Raw genomic sequence first — 10,649 nt, 5'->3', positions numbered from 1 at the left:
GGGCCGATTTGAACCTAAGCGGTCAGTTTCGGCCGCGGCTCCGTCGATAAACCCTAGTGGCCGTCGGCATTAATTCGGTTCAAAAGAGCTCGCCGTAGTCACCGTCGGCGTGTTGTCCCGTCGGTTGCCCGCTTCCCTCGTCTTCGTCAAACACCTCTTATCTGAGCCCGAGAATCCAAGGTTGAAGATCGGCCTGCTAGCAATGAACTTTCGCTTCCAGAACCTCCTGGGTGCGCCATACCGCGGCGGTAACGTCCTCGTAACAGACGATGCCGTCCTACTGTCCTCCATCGGCAACCGCGTGGCTGCCACCGACCTCCTCAAGTATCAGACACAGACCCTTCCATTCGAAGCTTCATCCAACATCGCCCGGATCGTTGCTTCACCCGACGGCGCGTTCCTCCTTGCTGTCGACAATAACTCCCGCGCCCTCTTCGTCAACCTCCGCCGCCGCGCCGTCCTCCACCGTATCACCTTCAAGCGCCCCGTTACCGCCCTCCGCTTCAGCCCCGACGGCTCTTTGATCGCCGTCGGCCTCGGCAAGCTACTCCAGATCTGGCGGTCTCCCGGATTTCGCGTGGAGTTCTTCCCCTTCCAACTCGAGCGAACCTACCCGGATTGTACCGGCACCGTGACGGCTTTGGATTGGAGCCCGGACTCGGAGTATCTCCTCGTCGGGTCGAAGGATCTTACTGTGAGGCTGTTCTCCTCTAAGGGTTCGCGGGGCCAAAATAAGCCGTTCCTGTTTCTAGGGCATAGGGATGCCATAGTCGGTGCCTTCTTTTCGGCTGAGAATAAGAGCGGTAGGGTCTTCAGGGTGTACACCATCTCAAGGGATGGTGCCATATTTACATGGAATTTGGTGGAAAGTCATGATTTTGATGCTTCGGAGGGGCTCAATTCGGACCCTCCTTCTCCCGGTACACCTGAACAGAGATCCTCTGAAAGAGATCACGTTGAAGTGCCCATCAAAATTGAGCTTCATAACCAAAAACGAAAGAACTTTGGTGGCAATGATGTTGAAAATTCTGAGATTCCTTTGCATAAAGCCAGATGGGAGCTTCAGAAGAAAGATTTTTTTATGCAGTCGCCTGCAAAATTAACAGCTTGTGATTACCACCGGGAGCTGGATATGGTGGTAGTTGGGTTCTCTAATGGTGTCTTTGGGCTGTATCAGATGCCGGATTTTGTTTGCATCCACTTGCTTTCCATATCGAGGGAGAAGATCACAACGGCAGTGTTCAACAAGCTTGGAAACTGGTTGACATTTGGTTGTGCGAAGCTTGGACAGTTGCTAGTCTGGGAGTGGCGATCAGAGAGCTATATCTTAAAGCAACAAGGACATTATTTTGATGTGAACTGCATAGCATACTCCCCCGATTCGCAGATGTTGGCAACAGGAGCTGATGATAACAAACTCAAGGTGACACAAGATACTCTCATTGAATCATAACAACAACTATCCTATTTGGTTGTTTCTGACAGTTGCAATTTTGATGTCGCTGCCATTCATTCTTTGGTTGTCTTCTATTGATTCCTCCCTTCTTAATGTCTCATCTCTGAACAATGTCACCTACTGACCTTATCTAAATTTCTGCCTTAGATGTTGCAATATCATGTGAAACCAACATGGAGTACAATTGATATTCTCTAGTGCTACTATTCAGAAACTTTAATATTTCGGACCCTATGAGATCATTAATGACTTGCAAGTATTTTCAGCGAGTTTTATTGTCAACTTGTTGACTAATAAATTCTTTTAATTTTATTGTTATTATTATTGTCGGTCCTTCCTTTTTAATTTTTAATATTGTTTTCTCTGAATATGTTGATTGCTTTGCAGGTTTGGACGGTTTCATCGGGATTTTGTTTCATAACTTTATCTGAGCACACTAATGCTGTCACTGCAGTCCATTTTATGGCTAATAATCATACTCTTCTAAGTGCATCACTAGATGGGACTGTCCGTGCTTGGGATTTGTTTCGTTACCGGAATTTTAGGACTTTTACTACGCCTTCTCCTAGACAGTTTGTGTCTTTATCATCGGATCCAAGTGGTGAAGTGATTTGTGCTGGAACTCTTGATTCATTTGAGGTATATATATCTTCATGTCTAACTTTTGGTGCATGATTACAACTTGAGGTTGACAACAATATCTTCTATATATTTGTGACAGATATTTGTTTGGTCTATGAAGACTGGTCGCTTGTTGGATGTTCTTGGTGGCCATGAGGGACCAGTACATGGGTTAATGTTTTCACCTACAAATGTAAGTCACAACATATTTTACTTTAATTTGCTTTCTGTGGAACAGAACAGGGGTTTATGCAATGAGTGTGCTAATAGAATGTGTTGGATTTCTGCATGCCAAGGTCGTCCTAATATTAGCATAGACAGCATAGTTTAGTAACAAGTAGTTTGCCCGTTGATGGCTTTCTTCAGCATGAGTATTTCTCTAGTTAATGTCTTAACATGTCCATTTTTTGATTTGTTGTAGCCTTTATTTTCCTAAGAGTTATTTTGGAAACATTATGAAACATATTTATTCTATGCTATTATGATTATGGGGAGGTGGCTTAATGGCGTTTCACTTTCAGTCTGTTCTAGCCTCATCTTCATGGGACAAAACTGTTCGCTTATGGGATGTATTTGAAGGGAAAGGTGCAGTCGAAACTTTTCCTCATACTCATGATGTCCTTACGGTAGTCTATCGTCCAGATGGGAAGCAGCTGGCCTGCAGCACATTAGATGGTCATATTCACTTTTGGGATCCTATTGATGGCCTGTTAATGTACACTATCGAGGGCCGCCGAGACATTGCCGGTGGACGTCTCATGACAGATAGAAGATCAGCATCTAATTCGAGCTCAGGAAAGTATTTTACGACATTGTGCTATTCTGCAGATGGAAGCTATATTTTTGCCGGTGGGAATAGCAAGTACATATGCATGTATGACATTGCAGACCAGGTTAGTAATCTCAATGTTTGATAGGCTTGCATATTTGTTGGTTCTTTGTTACAATTTTGTTAGGATTCCACTAACATTTTTTGAAAAATTTCTGTTTGGTAATGTACCCTTTTTTTTTCTTTCTGTTGTGCTACTTGGTATATTGAATTAAGAAAATCAGGACATAATCCTTCACTTGTAATAGTAAATGTTGGTCAAACCTTTGGCTTCATACCTTTGAAGTATTATAAGTACTATATACTATGACTTGTATTGGCAATGAACCTGTCATTCATTTGCCATTTGCATATGGTTTTCTCCTTTATGCGCTAATGGTGCTTTGCAGTTACTTAATTTTGGTCAGTTGTTAAGCATATTGTTCATTGTACTTGTCAGGTACTGCTTCGTCGATTTCAAATTACTCGAAATCTGTCCTTGGATGGAGTTCTTGATTTTTTGAACTCGAAAAAGATGACGGATGCTGGGCCGGTGGATTTAATTGATGACGAGGATACTGATGTTGAAGAAGGGATTGATCAACAAACACGGAAAATTCTGGGGCATGATTTACCTGGATCCATGCCAAACCGTGGACGGCCTATTGTTCGTACAAAGTGTTTAAAAATTGCACCTACTGGGAGATCATGGGCTGCGGCAACTACAGAGGGAGTCCTCATGTACTCAATTGATGAATCCTTTGTTTTTGATCCAACTGATCTTGATGTGGATGTAACTCCTGAGGTACTGCTACATATAAGTTTCTTGTTAATTTTCAACAAAATTCACCTAAATATCAACTATTGGAAACCAACCTTCTATTTTGTAGGCTGTTGATGAAGCTCTTGAAAAGTATCAGCCGCAAAGGGCATTGTTACTCAGCCTTCGCCTGAATGAAGATTCTCTGATTAAAAAATGCATTTTCTCTGTGAAGCCATTAGATATCCCAGCTGTTTCTTCATCCATGCCCATCAAGTACCTGCAGCGTCTGATTGAAGCATTTGCTGATCTTTTAGAAAGTTGTCCGCATATTGAATTTCTTCTACACTGGTGCCAGGTCTGATAACCAACTGTTAGCCATACGATCACCAACCCTAATTTAGATGGCAACTAACGACACTTCTGTTTCAGGAACTATGTAAGGCTCATGGTCATGCCATTCAGCAGAATTCCCGAAGCCTGCTTCCGGCATTAAGGTCCCTGCAGAAGGCAATTTCAAAGCTGCATCAGGATCTGACTGATACATGTTCATCCAATGAATATTTACTTAGATACTTATGCTCAACAAGCACCAAGATGCAATAGATTGGCTGTTCGTGCTCACCGATGCTTAGGTACTCCTGTCTAATGATATAATTGTGGCACACATGCATTTAATTTTTTTGATATCGAGTTTTAGAGAATAAAATCATTATTCCTTTTTATGTAGTCATTGAAAGACACTATTTTTGTGTTGGTCTAGAGGTTGCCTTCTTTACTGTTTTATTTCATAACAAGTGCTTAAATCCTTGGATTCTGAACTTGCCTGAATAGTTATTTTCTTGTGAGCAGCAAAGCTGTTCAGCATCAAAATCTTCTACATCAAAATCTTCATAATATCATAGTAAAGTGACATGGAGGTAAAATGTCAAACCCATGGACCATACTTCTTCGCAACTCTGAGCAGAGGTCCGATACATTTTGAAAGGTGGATATTCGTACTTCCTCCTCTTCCGTGATTATTACTTATTGCCTGAAGTGGCATAGCTTTTGTGCTTTTGAGGCCTGAGACTGTTTGGTGTACTTCAAATTGAGACCCTCGACTAGTTGGAAGCTGGTAGTTTCAACTGAGTTGGGAAGTTAGATCATAGCTGGCTTTTGCTTTGTGCTGGTTATCGTGTTGGCGCAGAAGGTCTAGGTGACCTCTTTCTACATAAGGATTCTCCTTCTGAAAACCACATTACCATGAAAGCTTGACAGGATTGATCAGAAAGATGTCTGCATTTTGAATTTGTAAAACAGATAAATCAATTCTGTTTATCAGAAAAATGCTTCCACTTGTTTAATTGTTATGGAAGGGGTGGATGCATCTATATTGGAACTGATGTTTGAGACATATTTTTGTAGTTTGAAGCGGACATCAGTTATCTGGGTATTGATTTAGTCATCCTTTATTATGTTGAACTACATCATGGCCAGTTAGCAGTTTTATGTGCTTGATTTGCACCTCTGCAAGTTGGTAGAATGTCTCAAAAAAGTTGTTTCTGAGATTGGCAATGATGTGGAGTTCTTGTGTCATTACTCTTACCTTCTAATCAGAATCGGACACTTCGTCGGCTCTTTTGGATTTTTAATCCTCTCCTTATCATTAGAACTTTTCTTATCTTAGTTATTCGACAACCATTTGTTGTTTTCGACCGCTAAGAAGATGGTGTTTCAGCTATTGTTGTTTGCGAGCTAATTACATGTTACTTGTGTAATTAGTTATTTTTAATATTTTAATATATATATTTAATATATTTATAAAAATAAAATATTTAATTTTATTATTTTTAATTTTTAATCTTATAAAATTATCTTTTTTAACCCTTAATAAGAATCGTTTATAAATATAAAGAACTGAATGTAATTTTTGAAAATATAAAAAATTAGGATATTGAAGATAGTAAATTACAGATGATAATATATAAATAATTTATTCTTCTTAATGATTGTAAGCAACATTGACCTAACGTCAGCCTTTCTAATATGAATAAACTACTCCTTTCTTGTTTCCTAAAGAGGGAGTGAGTAGTGATTATTGCATGTACTTAGCAATATATATTAAGAAAATATTCTGCACCTTGTCTATTTGTGACATGATCTATCTCGGTTGTCTTCTTTTATCATCTGAACATATCGGCACCTACTGCTAAGCTTCTTTGATGCTTTCATCATTCAAACACTGCGGCCATGCAAATTTTTTGGACCAAGACTTCATACATTCATAGAGTTCATAATGTTCTTTCAGCATCTCATTATGATGCACACATCAATCCTTGTGGGCCCTTAAAATAAAAAATCAAATTGGACTTCTCTTTCCGTGAATCTACTTATTTTGATATCGTTCATCACAGCATTGTTTCTTCACTTGATTGATGTGCCATCTCATCGTTGGCTGTGAACAGTTTGGAGGCTTAATTAGCGCTGTTATAAATGTTCGAAGGAATTAGAGATGCAATTATGATATTAATCATAATTAGTAATACTGTTGTGAATGATTATGATGTTAATCGTCAGCCCATAGGTGTTAGTTAGTATGCCAATATTAGATCTTAAATAATTTTTCTATCAAAAAATAAAATTTTTATCGAATAAGTTACTTGACACGTTCTATTTTCTTACATTATTTATTAATAAGAAGAAATACAAAGAATCTTAATTGTTTAAATTGAATGGATATAAATGAATGCTCCATCGAAATCGGTGAGGATAAACACGTTATATTCATATTCCAAAAGGGTATATTTGTAAAAATATACATCCTAGCCTTTAGCCTTGTGGGACCGGCGGCTGGCGACCAACACGGCGGAAAGGCTGTCAAGTATGGTCACCACACCTTCTCAAGCTGCGACCTACCACCTTGTCCTCTGCGGCGTCTCTATCTGCGAAAGCTCGAAGGAGACGGAAGGAGTACGGTTTTACCGACGGAGGCCTTTGGAACGTATCTCTCTGGAAGATGCAGCACGGCCCTTTAAAATCCATGCATTGCCTCATCAGCCACCGTCGACACGAGCCGTGTGATCTCTCTGCGGTTATCCCTTTCCACCATTACGCCGCGTAGCTCTTGGCTTTGTACGTGCCCTACACCTGTTTGTCTAAATTCGTCTACCGGTAGTTTCCTGTCTTCTGTGCCTTTCACATGCTCTCCTGGGGGCGTGCCAACTGCATGTCCTCCATCTCACTCACGATTGCATGGGGATTTCGTAGGCAGCCATGAGTCATGGGATGCCATACGTTCCAGGGGCCATTGTGAGGTCTGATCTGTGGTCAACGACATTAGTTCTGAGGCCATACTACTAAATCAACTCTTCCACTTTTAATCTTATGTTGGTGCATTGTTCACATGTTGAGCAAAACAATGCAAAAGCCAAATGGTGGTTGTGAATTCTAATTGAGCATCGTTGGTCGACATAATAAAAAATTACTAAGCTACATATATTGATTGCTCTAGTTTTATAGGTGATAGATATTACATGTTTTTTATGCCTATAAACATGGGCAGCAAAGCTTCCTTTGTGACATAAGTATGCTTTCTCTCTCATTGATGTAGAAGAGTTAACTTACAGTCGTTTGTCTCATGACGTTGAGGAATCCATCACCAACTTTTCTTCCCCTAAAACCCGAGCCATTATCAAGCATGAATTCATCATGCTTGTTAATGTGGTGCTCCGCATCAGTTGCATGCCTTTCGATATTGGAATTATGCAATCACGTGGGCATGTCTTCCTTTTCTCATAGATTCTATACTAAAAGTAAAATGAAGATATTGATATCGGTGTTTTTCATGTTTCAACGACTGTGACGTTTCATTTGCCGAGAATTTGTTTTCGCATTGATGCTTTTATGATTAATCACAATGTCAATAATAATTAGTGATCAAGCCTGTTTGTGTACCTTATGCCGTGGCCGTGGGGTCGATACGAGTTGATTCGATTGGCGATGTCCGGAATAGTCTCGAGGACATAGTCTTCGCTTGATCAGGTTGAGCTCGGAGTTGGTTGGGAAGTACCTATTTAGCGAGCCTGTCCACCCTTGTTGTCTTTGGATTCTGCACAATGGCCAAGGTCGGGATGGGGAGGGGAGTCCCGACTTAGGCTCATCCAAAGATCAAGTTAATGGAATTCTATTGTCCCAGCTCCCTCGTGTCATATGTTGGCAAGGGGTTTTATCATAGTACATGAGGGTCGACTGTACGTGACCTTCGCACGACGGTCGACTCCCCAAGTGACGAGTGTACCTTCGGATATTCGTCGCCCGGGATATGTGGAACGGCACCATACGGTACCATTCCGAGCTTTCTGATGTGGTCCTTGTTAGGGCCATGCTGGTTGGTGTAGCCCCGACACGGGAGGAGAATAGCCATCATCCCGGATTCCTGGTGGCTCATCCGATGTGGAACTGCATCTACCTCCCGAGGCTTCGCACTTGGGCTGACGTGATAGGGGTCGTGTCTACGGAATCGATAATATGCCCTATCAAAGCCAACGAACATAATTTACCTACGTTGATATACCAGTACATGGTGATGGCGAATGAGCATATGAAACTAGCATGTTTGAGAATAGTATATCTACACGCAGACAGAATATTTTATTCCATTGGAGGATATATAAACTCCGATCAATCAGATGTCAGGAACAAATAATAGGGGAATACAGCTCATTCCCAGGAAGGAAACAGACTATAAATATGAGGTAAAATGCCAGTTCTCGTACGTCGAGCATCCATTTTGACCTCGGAACTCGCATCGAGCAAATAAAATCAAGTACACTCAAACAAGGTAAAAAAGGTAGAAGAGTGCAAATTGGCATCTGCACACAGGCAGACAGCACTTGGAGAGTGCAGTAAAGTCCTACAGTTTCACTGGGCAGGAAAAAAGGGAGAGGAGGAGAAGATGGTTCAGAACAAACCAACAAAGCAAGTACTTCTTTTGATTGAATGTGAGAGGCGGACGAAGAAGAGGAGAATGCTTCCTTTTACATTTCACGTTCGACTATTGCAATGCGCCTGCAGTTATTGTGTCTTCTATATTGGAAGAGAATGCCATATGTAGTATGGCCACAACACACTGTTGACTGCTATCTGCTCCCTATGGCGGACGCTCTTGCCGTCGTTTTGAGTTATTCCAGTGGATTGCACAGCTCTTGGAAGGAGTAGGAGGAGAAATGTGCATATCTAAGATTATATATGAACTATATCAGAAACCGCAGGAGAGAGCTTCCCAGCCAGTGGAATTGTCACCTTCCTGTGACCATAATGGCTCAGGGAAGAAATCCTTGTCCTCTTCGACCTCTATCAATGGCGGTGGGTACGCCCACGAGTTCACTGAGTCATGGAAGATGAACTCATCCCCAAGCGTAGCAGAGTCGAAGAGCCCCTCACCTAGCGTGGGAAGCTCCACTATCTCACCCAGCTCATCCGTCGGCGTCGGACAAGGCCCCTCCGAAGACGACGACCACGACGCGGGGCCGCATGCGCCCGGCGGCTCCATGGCCGCAGCCCGGGTGGCGGCCTCCCGCACGTCGCGCGGGGAGAGGGAGGCTGGGCGGGGTAGCGAGCCAGCGAGCTCCGGGAAGTTGAGGATGGTGGCTGCGGCGCCGTGGCCCTTGACGCAGAGGGCGGCAGCGTCGTGGGCCCGGGCGGCCATCTCGGGGGTGGCGAAGGTGCCGAGCCAGATGCGGGACTTCTTGCGTGGCTGCCGGATCTCAGACACCCACTTCCCCCACGCTCGCATCCGCACCCCGTGGTACACCGGGTGCCGCCTACTGTCCCTTCCCCGCTTTTGCTGCTCCGTGACGCCGCCTTTGAGGGCCATGGACGAGCTCCTCGACGACGACGACGAAGACGAGGACGAGGTGGTTGGCGCAATGTTCTCGCTGGTTTCAGACTCAGAGGAGGTCCATTTCATTTGGTCGGCCATTAGACCCATCAAACGAAGCTTATCGTCTCGCAGTTAGACCGTGAGGGGGCAGCGGATATGAGAAGCCATAAAGAGGAAGAGGAAGCTAAAGGACTCCTTGTCGTAAAATTACGTGGGCGTCATTTTCAGTGGCATTCTCGTACACACGCAGAGAGATAGAGAGACGACAGGCAACGAGGAGAAAGAGAGGGGGTGGGAGGGGGCCTTTGTAGAAGAAGGGGAGGAAGAGGTGCATGCATCGCTCTCGTCGTGGGACGCAACAACGCAACCACTTCGGGTACAATTATACCACTACGGGACGCGTACCCGCCCGCTTTCATTTATGAGGCCACATCGGCTTTTCGAGCGTTTCTTTTGCACCTCTGATTCCTCTCCCCTGCTCGAACCTACCCCCATCTATCATTGACGTGTGGGGCCTGGTCCCACCGTACCATTTCTCACGCGCCATTTCTGAAGGAGCCCGGCTTACCCAGGAACTACGGTCTGGTGAATCTTTCGAGGAACACACACGGCATGGGTTCACATTACAGATAGACATGTATGTCTTGTTGGTATTCCTTATTATTGTTGTCTGGGCTTAATCACTATAAACTTGACAAACTTCAGTAAGTATCTTCTAGTGTAGTTGATCGAACTCCAGCTTTATCATATTTGGAATTTGCTGCCGTTTGAACTCTCGAGTTGTGTTGCATGCCTTTCATGTGTTCGACGTTATGCCATGCGGGTGACGACGAGTTTTGGAATAGTCAGACCTGATCATTACAGACAGATGGTATATCGCACCAAAAAGTCTATTAAATGTGGACTGCAAGGACGACGATCAAGCGTCACCGAACGAGTTACAGTGGGACTGCCACACACCCGTCACCCACCGCGCAGATCACCTGCGCAATGCATTCAGAGGCCACGAGGTGTTCTTCGGACGTTTTGTAGTTCTCCCTGTCCGTATGGAAAATTGTCAAACCTAATCTCCTTCCTTCCTTAGGTTAAAATGGAATGTCATGCGCGTGAAGGATCGAGGGAGATGTGTGTTTTGGAGCTT

General features: G+C 43.5%; 2 protein-coding genes across 2 annotated transcripts in view; one reads left to right on the top strand and one right to left on the bottom strand.

The window, feature by feature from the left end:
• The window catches only part of LOC135641710 (periodic tryptophan protein 2-like), a 5,128-nt gene extending 16 nt beyond the window's left edge, over positions 1 to 5,112 (top strand). The window contains exons 1-8 of the mRNA XM_065157355.1: positions 1 to 1,423; positions 1,844 to 2,095; positions 2,178 to 2,270; positions 2,599 to 2,970; positions 3,346 to 3,690; positions 3,776 to 4,003; positions 4,078 to 4,280; positions 4,498 to 5,112. The exon at positions 1 to 1,423 is cut by the window's left edge and continues 16 nt beyond it. Of these exons, the coding sequence (XP_065013427.1) occupies positions 203 to 1,423; positions 1,844 to 2,095; positions 2,178 to 2,270; positions 2,599 to 2,970; positions 3,346 to 3,690; positions 3,776 to 4,003; positions 4,078 to 4,251 (2,685 nt within the window). The 5' untranslated portion in view covers positions 1 to 202 and the 3' untranslated portion in view covers positions 4,252 to 4,280; positions 4,498 to 5,112. The remainder of the gene's footprint in view (positions 1,424 to 1,843; positions 2,096 to 2,177; positions 2,271 to 2,598; positions 2,971 to 3,345; positions 3,691 to 3,775; positions 4,004 to 4,077; positions 4,281 to 4,497) is intronic.
• A 3,176-nt stretch (positions 5,113 to 8,288) lies between these two features.
• Positions 8,289 to 9,813, bottom strand: LOC135640002 (dehydration-responsive element-binding protein 3-like). The gene has a single exon (XM_065154074.1). The coding sequence runs from the start codon at positions 9,614 to 9,616 to the stop codon at positions 8,885 to 8,887; it is 732 nt and encodes a 243-aa protein (XP_065010146.1). The 5' UTR covers positions 9,617 to 9,813; the 3' UTR covers positions 8,289 to 8,884.
• Positions 9,814 to 10,649: the final 836 nt, after the last annotated feature.

This window comes from Musa acuminata, chromosome BXJ3-6 (genome assembly GCF_036884655.1).
Source record: "Musa acuminata AAA Group cultivar baxijiao chromosome BXJ3-6, Cavendish_Baxijiao_AAA, whole genome shotgun sequence".
Classification (NCBI taxonomy): Eukaryota; Viridiplantae; Streptophyta; class Magnoliopsida; order Zingiberales; family Musaceae; genus Musa; species Musa acuminata.
This window is presented reverse-complemented; position numbering and strand designations above follow the sequence as displayed.